Genomic DNA, 19,051 nt, shown 5'->3' with positions numbered 1-19,051 from the left:
AGAGAGAGAGAGAGAGAGAGAGAGAGAGAGAGAGAGAGAGAGACTTGCGTCACAAAAAAGCCTACGTGATTTTTTTTAATATGAAGCAGTGACGCACCACACACACACACACACACACACACACACACACAGTAAAAATCACGTTTTGAGTTACCACTACGAGCGACGAAGATACAACAACAAAAAAAATGTAAATAAAAATAGTAACAACAATGCAAGGAAGTCAAACAGCACACACACGAAATGACAGAGTAAATGGGTAAGCGAGTGAGCGAGTGCGTGAGTGAATGAGTGAGCGAATGTGAGCGTGTGGAGTGTGACGGCGTGTGATAGCGAAGATAAGCCAGGAGCCCCGCGGTGGACCTTGGCTTGCTACCACCCTGTCTTGTGTCCCGGGCCATTTCAGTACCATATTCTGAGACACTTCTGCGCCGCACGTCCATTACATTTAAATGACTCTAGTTGAAGTGACACCGATCCTTACCAGTGTTTTTATGGCGCTAATGACCGATTAACAAGATTGCTACATTGTTAACTCTTGAAAAGCAGACTAATTATTTTTTAGGCCTTTAAAAATTGTGGTGGTGAGAGCAAAGCATTTCAGAGTATTGGCCTATACCACACTGGTCACCCACACGCCCGCACGCCCACACACTCCACACCGCCGGCCGCCATGACCACCACCGCCACCACCGCTCACTCCACGAGGCTGGTAATGTGTGCCTGTGTGCGTCTGCTTCGCGTATGAACACACACACACACACACACACACGTAAAAACTACTAACACTCATACAGACAAGAAGTCCCGCCGCTTGGAACATTATTTTGTGATTTAGGTTTTTTGTTTTTGTTTCCGCGTGATTGGATTTTGTTATTCATTTGTGTGTGCGCGTGTGTGTGTGTGTGTGTAGCTCTGTCAGGAGACGAATCCATGGCAAAAACTAATATTCCAAGGTCCCCCCCCCCCTCTCTCTCTCTCTCTCTCTCTCTCTCTCTCTCTACCCCAACTTATCTTCTCTACTCCATCCCCTATCAATTTCTATAATTCTATAATTCCTTTCTTTCGTTTTCCTCAACTCTTTCCTTTACCTTCTTTTCCTACTCAATTGCTTTCTATCATTTTATCTTCATTTACTCCGATTTACTATCTCTTATTCTCCCGTTTCTTCTATTCCTTGCTTCTTCATTCCGTTATCTCGTGTCTCCTCCGTGTCTTTATTTCGTGATCTTCTTTCTCTACCGTTCTCGTCACCAGGGTGTTGTTTGTCAGCGATTATCTCTGGTGATAAGGTGTGTGTGTGTGTGTGTGTGTTGGGTCACCACTGTCTGGCCGCCACGGAGACACTGATAGTAACACACACACACACACACACACACACACACACACACACACACCTGGTAGTTAATTGTCTGTCCAGGTGTATTTTCTCTTCCTGCAAGTACACACGATTCCACACCTGTTCTATCTATATCACACACACCTGCCCTACCCGTATCACCCACACCTGTCCTAGTCACACCTGTCCTGTAGCCACACCTGAACTATATTTTGTGTCGAGATTTTATGACTAATCCGCGTAATGGGAAATGTTGAGAGAGAGAGAGAGAGAGAGAGAGAGAGAGAGAGAGAGAGAGAGAGAGAGAGAGAGAGAGAGAGAGAGAGAGAGAATCATTGTGCATGAGAAATAATTCGTGGATGGAATAATAATAATAATAATAATAATAATAATAATAATAATAATAATAATAATAATACTTTACTTTACTACAAGTCCTGAAAAAGGAGAGAAGTAAAATATTCAAGCATAAGCAAGAACAATAAAGTAAGAATAATCACAACAACAACAATAACAGTAATAATAAGAGCAATAAAGTAATAATCATAACAGTAGTAGTAGTAGTAGTAGTAGTAGTAGTAGTAGTAATAATCATAATAACAAAGTAACGGTACCTAACTGTCGTAATACACTAGTAATTACCTGTCCCTCCCCTGCCCCTCCCCCAGGTGTATTCCCCCGAGCTGGAGCGGGAGGCGTTCCCAGGGGTGCGGCACCACCAACCCCTGGACGTGTTAGAAATGGACATGCCTTCCTATGAGTGAGTACCAACATCACTAACTTCTTGGGCTCTCTTCTGTGCTTCATTGATTCTGATGTGTTTTTATTTGTCTATGTATTTTACTCCATTTATTTATTTATTTTATTTATTTTATCTATTTATTTATTTATTTATTTTTTTGCTGTCGCCCCCCAGTCTGTCTGTGTCCGTGGCTGTGTCTGTATTTTGTGTCTCGCTATTTGTCTGTATTTCTGTTTCTGTGTTTGTGCATTTCTGTCCCTGAATTTCTGTCTGGTTATCTCGCTACCATCCGTCTCTCTCTCTCTCTCTCTCTCTCTCTCTCTCTCTCTCTCTCTCATATCACAAAATTACAACACGTCCGTGATGAAAAACACCAAACTTTACGAGAAAAAAAAAAAAAAAGTGGGAGGGGAAATTCCATACACGTTGCAGTGCCGGGCGCCGAGCTGCTCGCCTCCGCCACATCAAGGAGACCGAAATGGCGTCAAATCCGGTCCATTAAACTTTGGCATAATCTCCGTCTGGATACCGTATCGTCCCAGAGAAGTGTCTGTATCGCCCAGGTATCGCTCGCTTTCACCCGCGCCACCGTCATGCAGCCGCAACCCAGCCAGCTACCCACTTTCTTTCGTCTTGGTGCTCTATCGACTGTATCACTCCCTACTGCGTCCTTCTCTTCTATCTGGCGTCTATCACTGTCTCAATACTGACATCCAGCCCAGGGTTTGTGATTTTGCACTGCGCTCTTAAAAGTTTCGCGGTTCCAGTGTGAGTTGGTTTAGTGAAGCGACTAAGTTTCTCGGATTAAGTAGTGTATTAAAGGGTTTGTGGGTTTGGTGAAGCTGTTTTAGTTTGATCTGAGTGGTGCGCTATTTCTTTGCTTTTCTTACAAGGTTTAAATAACATGCTTTGAGTTTCAAAGGCTACGTTACGGAAGTTTATCAAGTGGTTTAAATTACAAGATTTAAGTTGCTCGTTCTTACTTCGTTTTTATTATTATTTATATTTTTTAACGCTGTGGGGATTTAAGTTACATTGTTTTAGGCGATATATTTCACGCGGATTGACTCACGCCGATTACGAGCAGCGAAGCGGTTTAAGTTACGCGGTTTAATCCATTCAATGTAACCTGGTACACATGTCCTTAAACACTAACCACTCTGGGACATTTCCTCTCGCTCTACAACCGCCTCCAATCATTATACGCGCTGCAAATTGTAAAGTCTATTCTTTTCCTTCTCCTCTTTGTTGTAGGTGCTTATTAGATTTCACACAATGCTTTTAGTGCTGTGAATTGTTGCATTTCGCAGTGAAAGGGTTAAGGCGGGGCTCACCTGTCCCGCCTCACCTGTATGCCGGCCTTAGGGTGACCTCAGGGCGGCCTTGATGGGGTATACCAGCTGATACAGTGTTTATTTGACTTGTATCTTTTTTTTTTTTTCTTCACCGTTATTCACTCACTGCTTGTCTTATCGTCTTGGGTGGTGCAACGTTTTTTTTTTTTTTTTCTTTCCGATTTCTTCGTTGTATCTACGCTAACATTTTAATTATCGACTTTTTTTTCTTATTGATCAAAACTTGCGATGGACACCTTTCTATCCTTTGGTTAATCAAGTTTGTTTCCTTGTCCTAAATATTGTGATTCTTTCTTTATGTCCTGCAATTAAATCATCTATTGACCAGTATTGTTTTTTTTTTATTATTTTAAATTTTTTCGTGTTATTTATTTTAAAGTTTTGTGATTCTTGTTTCACCTTTCATCATCACAAGGTCAAAATTATCTCGTATGGAACAATTTCGCTATCTTTTATTCTAATCTCAAATTTTTCGTCTTGTTATTGCCTATCATGAACTTTTATTTGCGATTCTTATTTATTTGTTTATTTTTTTCTCTATTCCAAGGTCAAAATTTTATCGTGTGGACCAACTTCGCCACTTTTATCACCTCCAATTCGCCGTATTTTGCGATTCTTATTTTTCTTCTTTATTCCTGGATTAAAATGATTCACCTATGCCACATTTACAATTTTTTTACTATCATCTTTAATTTCCCGTTTTGTTAATCCTTATCCTGTACTTTTATTTATCTTTTTTTCTCTATATATTTTCGAAGTGAGTGGTTTCCATGTTGTCAGTGGCGGCGATAAGGTAATCAGAGGCTCGTTCTTACCTGACAAGGTGGAGGACTTGGTTGATAAGCCACTGCACGATGCTGGCCCGGGGGTGAAGGGTGTGGGGTGTGGGGTGAGGGTGTGGTGAGTGGGGTGTTGGTACTGGGTGGGGTGGGAAGCGAAGAGGTTGCGTCTGTGTTGATTTGTCTGTCTTTGTCTGCGTGTTAAGTCTGATTGATGAATGGGGTGATTGATCGATTGATTGATCGATTGATTGACGATTCCGTGAGTGAGCGAGTGAGTTAAGTGAGTGGGTGAGTCAAATCAGTGAGTGGGTAAGTGAACGAGTTAAGTCACAACTTAGTCAATCAAATTAGTCTTGTCTGTCGCAGTGAAGAAATGCTGTAGACCCGTTAGAGATGCGTGGCTAAGATAGATAGAGAGAGAGAGAGAGAGAGAGAGAGAGAGAGAGAGAGAGAGAGAGAGAGAGAGAGAGAGAGAGAGAGAGAGGCGTCAGATGGAGGAAAATCATGGGTTACGTAAGCATTCGTTATTAAGCTGAAGGTCAAAAAAGTGATGCTCAGGACAGTCTGCGAGAAGAGCGCCGCACGTCAAGTGGAATAAATGAACACATAAATCACTAAATAACGCAAGTCAATGAATCGCTAAGTAATCGTACGTAAATAAAACAAGGGCATCGATACAAAAAAAAAAAAAAAATGACCCTGAATTGGAGAAGAAAATGTCCAGTATTTCCTCACAAGTAACTTCATTTTTTTTTTTCCCGCTGTGTATTTAGTCCTGTGATTGCACACACACACACACACACACACACACACACACACACACACACACACACACAAAAAAATAAAAGTTCACAGAAAAATCAATATTGCACACACACAAAAAAAAGAGCATTCTCCTCAGTAATGTTCTCACTTAAATCATGAACAGAATAGGAAATAAAGAATATGGCGATGGCTGCCACTGACTGTGAAAGCAAGGCGTGACTCATCAACACTTGGCAGGAAAATATCTGTATATGATTTAGCCTTTGTGTCGGAAATAACGCGGTGGGTAGTGGTCTTGTAATACTACATACATCCTGCTCTTAATACTACTACTACTACTACTACCACCACCACTACTACTTGCATACTATAAAAAGGAAGGAAAGAAAAAGAAAAGATGGAGTGAAGGAACTAAAGAAGGCAAAAAAGGATTGACAAAAGGATTACAGGCAGCGAGGGGGACGGGAAGGGAGGAAAGGAGAGAGGTGACACATGCATCATGTTCATGAAGATTAAAATTCCAACCTTGAAAAAATAAATAAAAAAACGTGAACTTCAATCGGCTAGTACCTTAATTCTGAACACCTGACTACTTCCCTTCACAGGTGACGATGTAATTAGCCTGAAACACGAAAATACCTTTCTTAAACATACCTTTACTTCTGGTTTCTTCTCTTTCTCTTTTGGTAACTATTAACCTCGTCTTGCACTTATGACACTAACAAACATCCTTATGACACCCTTTGATACTCTAACTGAAGCCTCGGAACAGCCTTAATTATCATAGCATCGCTGGTTAACAGTTCCTTGGGTAGTTAGGTTACGGCATTGAGGGTTTGGCAGGTAACCATCACCTTATCTGCCTGTATCTCGGAAAATCAAGGTAGCTTTGATAACGCAGATAGTAGTAACTGAATGTCGCCCTCCTCCTCCTCCTCCTCCTCCTCCTCCTCCTCGACCTCAACATTTCCTAAATCCATACAAAGAACAGGTAACAGCATTCAAGTTTCATTAAATTCCTAACCAATCACTGTTCCGATTAAGAATTCGAGCAATTAAGATAGTTTCAAATGGACTGCCGTAGTAAGACTATCCAAGGAGGACTGCTAGGGGGAATTCAGCTATCTTAACTATCATTCCCGTGTTTGCTGTACTGTCCGCGGTGCATCCCTGTCTTGTTTGTGTGTTTGTGTGTGTCTGGGTCACGTGGATGAGGTGGATAAGGCGGTCAGGTGGGGGTGAGTGAGTGAGATGGAGGAGTATGAGTAGTAATTTTAATTTTTTGGATTTTTCATTATTTTCTTTGTTGTTCAATGAATAACTAAACTTCCTTACGTTAACGACCGCCGGGCAGTTCAGATTATTACGAATGTTGCTAATCATGAAAACTAGAAAATTTGTCTTATTCATTACTAGACTTGAGACAAAACATCCACACGTATAGATCCAACACACACACACACACACACACACACACACACTTATCATCACTAATCACCGCCACGTTCCTGTGCACATCAACACAACGCTCACAATCTGTCTCTCGTTAGGCCGAGGCTGGAGGCGAAACATTATGCCAACACGACACCTAACTTTTAGGAACCCAGAGCTGACTGGATCGGGAGGGGAGGATGAGGAGGGGAGGAGGAGGGGAGGAGGGGGAAGGGGAGAAGAGGGAGTCGTTATCAAGCTGTATCTGGTGTTATCGTGTTATCAAGTAGTTGGTGATTAAGTCCAGCTCATCAGTATAGCTTGGAGTGATTGGTAAGATGACCAACGCTCGGTCACTCCTCCAGGCGCTCTTAAACCCGACACCTCAAGGCACGACACGGCTCACTGGCACCTCCTCCTGCGCCTCCTTAGCCTCCTAGTGAGTGCCGCGCCCCTGGGACTCGTTAAGAACCCCGTGGTGCCTGCTGAACCGGTCCAGGTGAGGAGTGAGTGAGGGGGAGTCAGTCATCGGGGAAGTGTTATTTATCACCAAGTTATCAGAAGCGATTCGAAATTATCAAACGTCCTGATCGAGCAATCGGTGTCCCCGCGATTTTAACTCTCACCTGTGTAGCGTATGGCCAGGTGGAGACTTGGATTCCGTCACCTCGACTTCAACAGGTGATTATTATTGCGAGATACGGCTGCTCTGGTTTCTTTATCGTTGTTTTTGAAGGGCGCTGAGGTGGTTGTATGTGTGTGGGCAGTGTAATCTCCCCCCTTATCGCTTCCTACTCTTACTTCTCTCCCGGTGCTCCTAAACTGAAAACGTGACGGGTTTTAAAAATGGAACTTGTAGTGAAGGGGTTAGTTTAAATGGCCGGTAATCCTGAACAAGCCACAACGACGTAACTGTTTCCAGGACCTCCATAACATTAGTTTTGATTATAATGAGTGATCTGTATAACATTACCTCGGTTACAACTCGTTAATATTTGCTTTAGAGACACCAGACTTATAACTTCCTTTTATAAACCACTTTAAATCTTCATCTTTAGTCCTCCCTTAAATAACAATAACCTTTCAGTAATCATCCTCGTAATCACCCTGGTTTCCTCTCTAACAGCTCTTTTAAACACTCAATTGGCTCTTCTTTAGTATTCTTTTATGGAAAACATATAATGAGTGAGCCTATAATTATCTTGAACTTGTAAACCTCTCCTGTTCTTCCTAAAACCATTCTGCTTCTCTCCCATCACCTTGTTTCTCTCAGCCACTTGACTCAGACTACCAGTGAAAACCTTGCACATCGGATCACACACAGCTCTTGCATCTTCCTCCGTTGTGTATGAAAATGTCTGACCACATACTAATTACCCCACGAAACCCCTCCTGCTGTCATCCCCCCCCTCTCCCCAGCCACCAGACAGACGTGGCTTGGCCCATTTTCCTTTCCCTTGCATTAATATATCAAGAGACGTGGAGGCAGCCGTCATGCACTGTCTCGCTTCAGAACTGTACCCTTGAGAACCCTTGATAACACGGTGACCTTCCACTCATCTACGTATTTAAGCCCGCATCCACTGTTTCCCCCGCCCCCCCCAAAAAAAAAAGCCTCTCCCTAGAAGAAAAGGCATACACAATGGTTTTGATTAGTACAGGTAGACTCATAACACTTACGTAATGTCTCCAGGTGTTGAAGGCAGATATTTCAAGGTCTCTCTCTCTCTCTCTCTCTCTCTCTCACTCTCTCTCCTCCCCAAGTACGAACTGCGTACCTGGAGAGAAGGTTTAGTTGACTGTTAGGGTTCGGGTTCGAGTTTCAAGTTTTCGATTCAAATGCTTCAGTTACTGTCTGTGAATCTCTCTCTCTCTCTCTCTCTCTCTCTCTCTCTCTCTCTCTCTCTCTCATACACACAGATAGATAGATAGATGGATAGATGTTTTGTTGACCGATACAGACATACCTAACCTACATCCAAGCATGGGAAGGAAAATGACAAGGGCGGGGGAGTGCTTGATGCATTACGGAGGCCGCGTCCTGTTATTGTGAGGCTACACGAGGAAAACCTTCCCGCCACAGTGGTACCGACGACTTCATGGGGAAAAAAAAAGAAGATAAAATTAGACATGGGAAACGGGAACTACTACAGCCAGCAGACGTCAAACTTCAGGCAGACCACTCCTTATATAGAAAAAGAGACATCCATGAATAATTCGTAATAAATCAGTACCACGCACCGTGACAGCGTTTTCCGGCGCATCCTGGCGGGAGAACGAGAGTTGCAATGTGTCGGTAATGTGACGAGTGAGAGGTTTCAGTCGCTGGTTCGAAATTAGGATCGAATTCGGAGCCATTTCTGCGTCTGATCTCCATTTATAGGGTCTAGTGGAAGTTACTGGGGTTTTCAAGAGTTGCTTCATGCTTCTAATGATATTTTAACAGGACGTAGTGGAAAATATTGAGGTTTTCTATGGTGTTTTCATGGTTCAGGTGATAGTTTAACGGGATATAGTGGAAGTTATTCGGATTTTAGAGGATGTTTTCATAATTCTAGAGATTACCTAATATAGACTGTCTGTATCTTTTTATGAGAAAAACACCCACGAAAACATGACTAACCTGACCAAACCCGTGACATCTGAAAACACTTGGTGAGAGTCAAGAGCTTCATAACACGAGGCTAAGTGGAAGGGAGGAAGGAAAATATCTTACGTAGAACTTCAACTTTGATCTTTTGACCCAACACTGTGCTGTTATCCATTAACTCACACGAGCGCCTCCTTCGCCCATGGCTCCTGATGAATGGCGACTGAACGAAGTAACATCAACATTCTACTGGTGTAATTGATGTTATGAAAAAAGTATCTGTGACTAATATTATGTATGTGGCATTATATATACAATGCTCTACTACTACTACTACTATTACTACTACTACTACTACTACTACTACTACTACTACTGTTACTATTAGTGGCCCTCAGCTTTTATGTTTATTGCGTAAATGATCCTCTAAATCATCCTGAAGTTAATCTAATCCTCTTTCATCTTTAACTTGATCAAATCTTTTTATGCTCCTTAACTTAATCAAACCCTCTACAGAATTCTTAACTTGATTAAATCGTCTATCATCTTTCACGTAATCAGATCCTCTATAGCATCCTTAACTTGATCCAATCCTCTCTCATCCTTAACTTTATCAAATCTCCTGAAGACAACAAAAAAACGTGGTGCAATCGATGCCGTGGTACAGAAAGTGTCAAGAGGATTTCATCTTGCTGCCTGGATGTTTGGTATCTAGAAGTGAGTAATACTGAGGCGTTTTCCTCAACAACATACGCAGTGTTTCCCTACCATTTCCGACCTGAGTGCCCCGGTGCTGGGGTTCTTGTAGGCTGTCCGGCGGTCCCGCAAGTTAATGACGATAATAAAAATGCCATCTCTGTTAATCTCTGGAGGGGTAGATAAGTTAGCATAGGGAAGATTTCAAGTTAATTGGTCATTTTACTGGTAATAATAATACCATTTCTATTTCTCTCTGGAGGTATGGATATGACTTAGCAGAGGTAACACTTCAAGTTTTAAGACACGTATTCTGCAGCGCTTTGTTCTCTCGCCAGGACTGTTTTCAAAGGTTTTAGGCTACGGCCACACTGGCGGCGGTTGCGAGCGAGCAGAGGTGTGCGATCAACGGCGAGAAAAAAGAAAGCATTGTATGTAGTAGCCGTGGACACACTGGCAGCGAGCGCCGAGCGGGTGAAGGCTGGCTGTGTCTTCCCACGGCTCGCAGGGAACTTAGCATTGTCAGATGTCAGTTAACTTGAGTTGCTCGAATGGCGCAGGTGGTTTGTTGCTCAGCATGGACATACCACGGCTAATTACGACAGCTTCGCTCACACCAGTCACTTGGGATGCATCTGCCAAAAGTAGCGCCCCAAAGAGGAATCCGTGGAGACACCATCACGTTGTTTGTAGTAATTACCATTAACCATGAAACATTGTCCTCAACTGCTAGTTTTAACAAATCCTTAAATATTAATCGGGTTTTCATGGATATCTTTTTCCTATCAATGATGCAGAATCTTTCGTAAGCTATCAGTAGAATCATGTTATCATCCTTGAAAATTTGAACTTCTATAAGAGCATGTTAGTTGTTGAAAGTAAGACGCCGAAATATTTAGGAATTCGAAAATTAATTATGATAATAATCCAATCTTTGTTTCCACCCGAAGGCAAAGAAAAATTAGCATAGGGGAAGATTTCAATTTTTAATACCCTTATCCTGAATCGCTTTGTTTCCTCATAAAGACTGATTTCAAAGTCCAAGGAGTATTTTTCACGTTGATGATGCAGGGTGCTTAAAATTACCGCTAAAATCACGAAAACAAGCTTGTAACTTCCAAACTTTCCAGTAAATCCTTGTAGAAAAGAAGCATTCATGTCAAACTACAACAACGATCACGAAAACATGCTTGAAAACTCCCAGTAATTTCCACAGGAGCCTTATAGAAGAGATTAACCCATCGCTAAGATCACCAAACCACGCCTGAGAACTGCAATAACTTCCACTACAGGTCCATAAGAGAGAGAGAGAGAGAGAGAGAGAGAGAGAGAGAGAGAGAGAGAGAGAGAGAGAGAGAGAGAGAGAGAGAGAATTGTTAGCCTATCACTACAATCACGAAAAATATGCCTAGAAATTATCCAACAACATCCAACAGAACCTCATAGGAGAGAAGAGCCCTTGAACTATCCATCCTTGAAAATTCCTGCAAAGTCCACGAAAACTCGGGTAGCTTCTAGTAAATCGTGTCAAGGAGAGCAGAGATAAGAAGCGTCGAAACGTTTCTGAATATGACAACAAGAGTTGACGGGACGTGGCGTTACGAGAAACAGCCATGCGGTGTTTGTTGTTCGTTTGTCTACAGCAGGTCCTACATATAGTGAAAATAGCAATTGTAGTAGCAGTAGTAGTAGTAGTAGTGGTGGTAGTGGTAGTGGTAATGGTGGTAGTAGTAGTAGTAGTAGTAGTAGTAGTAGTAGTAGTAGTAGTAGTAGTAGTAGTAGTAGTAGTAGTAGTAGTAAAATCATAATCATAATAATAATAATAGTAATAATAGTAATAATAATAATAATAATAATAATAATAATGATAATTACAACACCAATAATAGTAATAATAATTCTAGTTTGACATCAATATCTTAAAAAAAAAAACAGCAAATGATGATAAACAGTGACCTCTATATTCAGAGAGAGAGAGAGAGAGAGAGAGAGAGGAGAGAGAGAGAGAGAGAGAGAGAGAGAGAGAGAGAGAGAGAGTACCAAGCATAACCAAACGTCTCTTAGCATTCCAAACCCGAGCAAATTCCACTCCACGCCAATAATATTTTAGGTCTGTCATTGCGGGAGGACAGAGGCGCCAGACCTACCCACTCACCATGCCCTAATGACTCGCTGGCAGGAAGGAAGGATTAACCAGACCTGCCAACATGACCCAATGCTTACACATAAGTTGGCAGCCCTGTTGAGTTACCAAGGGAAAAAGGAAAAGAAAATAAAGAAAAAATAAATTAATTAATTAATTAAAAAAATAATGATTCATTGTAGTTATCTTTCTTTGGTCTCGAAATGAAAGGAGGGAAAAAGTAAATAATTGGAGATATCTAAGGAGAAAGGAAAAAAATACAAGAAAAGTGTTCAGTCACTACAAAATAAATACCCTTTCTTTATTTGGAAATCAAGGGAAGAAAAAAACAAAAACAGGACATGTTAATTCATAAATAACGAAATAAATCTTGCTTATTACGCGATTATGATACGGAGATTTAAGATTTCGAGCACGTATGAGTATGGGTGATGTTTGGATGCAGTTTGGATACAGGGAGATATGGAGGAACTTACTTCAAATTATTTACTGTAATTGCCAAGAAGGGAAGTGGTTTTGGTGCAGCTGATGAAAAGGAAGCAGCTCGCGTTTAGAACAGGTGTGGCAAATGACAATCTCTTACTGAAACATGGAGAGAGAGAGAGAGAGAGAGAGAGAGAGAGAGAGAGAGAGAGAGAGAGAGAGAGAGAGAGAGAGAGAGAGAGAGAGAGAGAGAGAGAGAGAGAGAGTGTGTGTGTGTGTGTGTGTGTGTGTGTGTGTGTGTGTGTGTGTGTGTGTGTGTGTGTGTGTGTGTGTGTGTGTGTGTGTGTGTGTGTGTGTGTGTGTGTGTGTGTGTGTGTGTGTGTGTGTCTATCTGGTACATGCATCCTTAGCCACGTCCGGTCATCTGTACCTTTCTACTCCCCCTTCCTCTCTCTCTCTCTCTCTCTCTCTCTCTCTCTCTCTCTCTCTCTCTCTCTCTCTCTCTCTCTCTTTGTTACTAGGATTTTTAATTTTGTTATATGTTGATCTTTTATTTCTATCACTAATGGTATTATTATTATTATTATTATTATTATTATTATTATTATTATTATTATTATTATTATTATCATCATCATCGTCATAACCATTCTTTCACGACCATAGTTGTATTTTCTTTAATCCACGTCTAAAGTACTTCATGTGTGTGTGTGTGTGTGTGTGTGTGTGTGTGTGTGTGTGTGTGTGTGTGTGTGTGTGTGTGTGTGTGTGTGTGTGTGTGTGTGTGTGTGTGTGTGTTTTCCGGCATTTTAAGTTGTTATACGGACAGAAAGTCTGGTAAGAATTCGTTGGAAAAGGAGCTTTGTTCCCTGGAATATGTGTGTGTGTGTGTGTGTGTGTGTTTACCCTTTATCTCTTCACACAACAAAGTCTCCCTCGTTTTTTTGTTTTTCCGTCGTTGCTATTTTTTCTAATTTCCCAACTTTCACCAATCCAGGAAAAAAAGTAACAAACGAAAAAAAGAAAAAAGAAATCAAAATAAAAGATCTTTCCCTTCTATTCATTAGTTATCATTTTTTTTCTCTCGCCTTTGTTTTGTTTACTTTTTGTTTGTTTACATTCCTTCGTCAGGATGTTCGTGGTTAGGCTTCCTTAATGGCTTTTGTTTGTTGACCAGAAATCCCGCCTCTCTCTCTCTCTCTCTCTCTCTCTCTCTCTCTCTCTCTCTCTCTCTCTCTCTCTCTCTCTCTCTCTCTCTCTCGTCGACGCTCAATGATTCCACAGTCTCTCTCTCTCTCTCTCTCTCTCTCTCGCTCTCTCACGCATGGACAGGGAAAACATCTAAAAAACAACCCACTGCCTGATAAGATGAGCGTCGTGTTCTTTACGGCTGGGAGAGGCAGGGGGGCAAGAGGAAGCCGCTGATAAATAGGTTCTATGTCACAAGGAAAAGTAAACCTATTGAAAAATAAAGAAAAACCCGAAATATGTTCAGTTTATTTTTTTCTTTTATCGGGAGGGCGATTTTTTTATTCGTGATTATTATTATTATTATTATTATTATTATTATTATTATTTATTATTATTATTATTATTATCAACATGAACATCATCATCAACATTTCTATTATTATCATTACTAACATATTTCCCTTCTGGCTTTTTTTTCCCTCTTTTTTTCTCCTCCTCCTCCTTCCTCTTGTTGTCTTTTCTTTCCTATTTCCCCTCCCTCTTCTTCTTTTTCTTCTTCTTCTTCTTTTTCTTCTTCTTCTTCTTCTTTTTCTTCTTCTTCTTCTTTTTCTTCTTCTTCTTCTTCATCTTCTCCTCCTCCTCCTCCTCCTCCTCCTCCTCCTCCTCCTCCTCCTCCTCCTCCTCCTCCTCCTTACTACTACTGCTACACTTACTACTACTACTACTACTACTACTACTACTACTACTACTACTACTACTACTATTACAACCACCACCACCACCACCACCACCACCACCACCACTAATATTATCATTACGTGCCTGCCTTTTCTCACGTGCCTCCTTCTTTTCTCCAGCAGCATGTACGGCATGAGGGGCGGCACGTACGCGCCCACCATGCAGGACGCCACCGGCGCGCCCGCCAACATGTGGACGCAGCAAGGTAAGAATCAACCACCCGCGTCCTTCTTCTTCTTCTTCTTCTTCTTCTTCTTCTTCTTCTTCTTCTTCTTCTTCTTCTTCTTCTCCTCTCTCTAACCTAAATTAAAATACGAATAATCTAACCTAACTAAACCTAACCTGCGCTCCACTCACGGGTCCCTCTCCCCCTCCCCTTCCTCAGCAGCGCAGGAGTACGGCATGCAGGAGCTCAACACCATAAAGACGTCCTCGCCAACACCGCCTCTTAACTTCACTCAGAGGATGTACAGCACGGGCCAGGTCCACCAGCGGCAGCCCTGCTCCCTGCCCAACACAACCCCCCTGCCGGCACTCAACCAGGTGAGGCACCACGCTCTTTCACGCTTCCTCCGGGATTTTCAGATGTTTGGAGCAGTTTCAACTATTTTTCTTTTTTTGTTTTTAACAGGCATTAGTGGAAGTTATTTATTTATTTTTTTATTTTATTCATTAATTTTTTCCAGGCTCTAGTGGAAATGATTATCTTATTGTCTTATTTTTTTTTCAACAAGCTGTAGTGGAAGTTAGGTTTTTTTTTCTCTTTCAACAACCTCGAGTGGAAGTTAGTGTTTTTATTATTTATTTATTTATTTATTTATTTTTATTTTTTTTTACGGGCTTTAGAGGAGGTTACAGAGTTTCTTCAAGATTATTTTCGTAATTTCGGTGCTTGACTATTTTCATAAGAGGATCTTTGTAAAGTTACACAGTTTTTTCAAGGATTTTATTTATTTTATTATTTATTTTATTTTATTTTTTTTTGTGACTGGTGATAGACTGACTCATCCAAGCTTCTTTTGTACATTTTTTTTTGTTTACTTATTTATTTTCTAAGGGAAATTTGAAGTATTTGTGTAATTATTATTCAATCTGTTTTATTTATTCTATTTTATTTTTTTAGGTCTTCTGCCAATTTCCTTCTTGTAAAAGTTTCAAAAATGATTTTATCCTGACAGTTAAGAGAGAGAGAGAGAGAGAGAGAGAGAGAGAGAGAGAGAGAGAGAGAGAGAGAGAGAGAGAGAGAGAGAGAGAGAGAGAGAGAGAGAGAGAGGTATGAAAATCTTGCTGTTCATTTCCATCGCGTTTGAAGACAGTCCTGGCGAGAGAGAGAGAGAGAGAGAGAGAGAGAGAGAGAGAGAGAGAGAGAGAGAGAGAGAGAGAGAGAGAGAGAGAGAGAGAGAGAGGTATGAAAATCTTGCTGTTCATTTCCATCGCGTTTGAAGACAGTCCTGGCGAGAGAGAGAGAGAGAGAGAGAGAGAGAGAGAGAGAGAGAGAGAGAGAGAGAGAGAGAGAGAGAGAGAGAGAGAGAGAGAGAGAGAGAGAGAGAGAGAGAGAGACATGAAAATCTTGCTGTTCATTTCCATCGCGTTTGAAGACAGTCCTGGCGAGAGAGAGAGAGAGAGAGAGAGAGAGAGAGAGAGAGAGAGAGAGAGAGAGAGAGAGAGAGAGAGAGAGAGAGAGGTATGAAAATCTTGCTGTTCATTTCCATCGCGTTTGAAGACAGCCCTGGCGAGAGAGAGAGGTGCTCAAGAGTACTGGTGCCACAGTTATCCAGATATTCATGCACTCTCCCTCCTTCTTCCTCTTCACCTGCCGCCTTACACCTGTCTTTAACCTTCCACTCTCTTATGTTACTTTTAGAGATGAAATTCAAGGTGGTATTGTATTTTTTAACCTAAACCTAAATTAATTCAACTTAATATAACGTGATCTAAGCTAAAGTCAAGTTGATGTAACAAAATCATTCCATCTCCACCTTACTTAACCTAATCTAACCTAACATAAAGTGTTTCTAGCTTGAACCTAACCTAACCTAACTTAATCTCATCTAACCTACCATAAACTCATTTTAATTTAACCCCAACCTACCATAACAGGAGTATTATCATCGTCACTATTTAATTTTTACTGTCATCCATATCCATCTTTCTTTTATATCTGATCTCCTAACCTAATTTAACTTAATTTTTAACTCGGCTAATGGTATCCTAATATAACTCAGACTAACTTAACCTAAACCTAACCTAACCTAACGTAACGTAACCTAACTTAACCAGACCTAACCTAAACAGACCTAACCTTCTAATTTTCATTAATATAATTTTGCATTATATTTTTACTATCACTTTTCTTTTCTTTTTTTTTTATTTCCGCTCATTTCCTGTAGATATAAATTTTGTCTTCTTTCGCTAATCTACACAAGTTAGTCAGGAAAGGGTAGCATTCTCTCTCTCTCTCTCTCTCCTCTCTCTCTCTCTCTCTCTCTCTCTCTCTCTCTCTCTCCTCTCTCCTCTCTCTCTCCTCTCTCTCTTCTCTCTCTCTCTCTTTTCGTAATCTCCTTTGTTCTTAGTGGTGAAGGAAAAATTTAGAGACAACGTTTTTCAGTTCCTTTTTTCTTCTAGAATTTCCCTATTACCTTTCTGTAAAGTCCTTGTTTGTCAGGCTGTTTTTGTTTCGTCTGTCGGTCTGTCTGTCTGTCTACCCTAAATAGTCAAACACCAATTATCTTTCCCCAAGCTCTTCTCTCTTTTTTCATTTAAAATAACTTTCCATTTACTTCCCATAAGTTAATTATTCCTTTTATAACCATCTCCTTCAACTTAAAATAATTTTCTCTCCTAAAAACATCTTTTCTTCATTAAAATTTAACCTTCACTGCCCTTCCCAATAACGTCTCTCATTTGTAAACAGGTAATCACTTTCCCTAAACGAATTTCCTTCTACTTTCCCTCTCACTCAACTCAACACCGAGCCATTAACTCCACTGACCACAAAACAAAAGAGGATTCCATCAAGTTAGGACAACACTTTTTGTTACCAAGGTTTTATGAATCAATTTAATCATCTGAAAGTTTGCATCTGTATAAGTGAATGGGTTGAGGCTTAACTAACCAAACCAAACCTGACCTACGCAAACCAAACCAAATCTAACCAAACCTAACCTAATCTAAACCAATCCTAACCCAAACATAACCTAACCAAACCAAACCTAAGCAAACCAAACCTAGCCAAACCTCACTTCACCTAACCTAACTAAACCTAACCTAACCCTTACTATCCTTTCTCGCCACAGCTTCAACCCCAGGCGCCTCTGCCTCGCACCGCCCTTGGCTATGGAGGGTATGACATGACTGGGGCTGGGGCGTCCGCAACTGACTCCTACTACGGCACACAGCATGTCCGCAACGCCCTCAAAGGTAAGGTGACGAGACTGGTTAGTAATTAGATGGTTAGGTAGTTAGGTGGTTGTTATCTTATTATCTTATTAGTTGTTTATTTAGTTAAGTTGTTTAGTTGGCTATTGTAGTTTGTTAGTAAATTGGTGGTGGTGGTTGTGGTGGTGGTGGTGGTGGTGGTGGTGGTAATAGGATATCCTCTACTTATTTATTCTCTCTCTCTCTCTCTCTCTCTCTCTCTCTCTCTCTCTCTCTCTCTCTCTCTCTCTCTCTCTCTCTCTCTCTCTCTCTCTCTCTCTCTCTCTCTCTCTCTCTCTCCTTCATTTGCCCTTCAATCTCCTTCCTCTCTTTCTCTTTCACCATCATTCACCACCCTCTCTCTCTCTCCTCTCTCTCTCTCTCTCTCTCTCTCTCTCTCTCTCTCTCTCTCTCTCTCTCTCTCTCTCTCTCTCTCCTCTCTCTCTCTCTCTCTCTCTCCACCTGCTTCTCATCCACATCCTGCCTCACTCCTCCACCTTACCTGGTCCCCTCCTCCTCCACCTTTTCCCCTCTCCCCATTCCATCCTTCTCCCCCTTCCCCCCTTTCCTTCCTTCACACCTGTTGTTATCGTCTTACCTGTCTCTGTGTCTCACCTGAGTGCTGTGTTTGTTTATTAGTGCCAACCCTTGTGTGTTTTACTACTACTGTTGGTGCTGCTGTGCTACTACTAATACTGTTATTGTTGTTGCTGTTGTCGTTGTTGTTGTTGTTGGTTGTGGTGGTGGTGGTGGCGGCGGCAGTGTCATTATTGTCATCGTTTCTCTGAGCAAAAGTTGTTTTTCAGTATTTGTTATCACACACACACACACACACACACACACACTTCCCACACACACACACACACACACACACTTCCCACACACACACACACACACACTCACGCCTCCTTCACTCCACTTATGGCAGAGTGTCAGCGGCGTGAAGGATGAGGGGACATGAGGCCTTAGCTTCCATTATGTCCTGAGGGAGGCAAGGAGAGAACTGGAGGGAGGGAAGGGGGTGGGGAGGGCAGCAGTCAAGTGAGGGTGTCTGGCTTAGGGTTTGGCACTCCCTCCCTCCCTCCCCCTTCCCTCACTCCTCTCTCTCCCTTCCCTCTCCCCGCCTCTCGTGTCGCCCTTTTGTCTCGGTGGTGATGGGATGAACTGATGGGATGATGGACTTGTTGTTGTTGTTGTTGTTATTGTTGTTGTTGTTGTTGTTATTACTCTTCTTTTTCTTCCAAGTATCACTACTATTAATACTATTGTTACTAAGGCTACTGCTAAATACTACTACTACTACTACTACTACTACTACTACTACTACTACTACTACTACTACTACTACTATTACTACTACTACTACAATTACTACTAGTGCAACTATTTTGGCAACAACAATGGCCACAACAACAACAACAACAACAACTACTACTACT

At 41.5% G+C, this 19,051-nt stretch overlaps 1 protein-coding gene and 1 long non-coding RNA gene across 2 annotated transcripts in view; one reads left to right on the top strand and one right to left on the bottom strand.

Annotated features, from left to right (window-relative positions):
- Positions 1 to 19,051, bottom strand: part of LOC135090227 (uncharacterized) — a 68,939-nt gene that overhangs the window by 22,512 nt on the left and 27,376 nt on the right. The gene's annotated exons all lie outside the window — the stretch shown is intronic.
- LOC135090218 (mucin-5AC-like) overlaps positions 1 to 19,051 on the top strand; it is a 43,122-nt gene that overhangs the window by 11,804 nt on the left and 12,267 nt on the right. The window contains exons 3-7 of the mRNA XM_063986715.1: positions 605 to 712; positions 2,008 to 2,099; positions 14,315 to 14,400; positions 14,581 to 14,738; positions 17,492 to 17,615. Of these exons, the coding sequence (XP_063842785.1) occupies positions 605 to 712; positions 2,008 to 2,099; positions 14,315 to 14,400; positions 14,581 to 14,738; positions 17,492 to 17,615 (568 nt within the window). The remainder of the gene's footprint in view (positions 1 to 604; positions 713 to 2,007; positions 2,100 to 14,314; positions 14,401 to 14,580; positions 14,739 to 17,491; positions 17,616 to 19,051) is intronic.

The sequence above is a fragment of the Scylla paramamosain genome, chromosome 34 (assembly GCF_035594125.1).
Source record: "Scylla paramamosain isolate STU-SP2022 chromosome 34, ASM3559412v1, whole genome shotgun sequence".
Classification (NCBI taxonomy): domain Eukaryota; kingdom Metazoa; phylum Arthropoda; class Malacostraca; order Decapoda; family Portunidae; genus Scylla; species Scylla paramamosain.
Note: the sequence above shows the minus strand (reverse complement) of the source record. Positions and strands in the feature narration are given on the sequence as shown.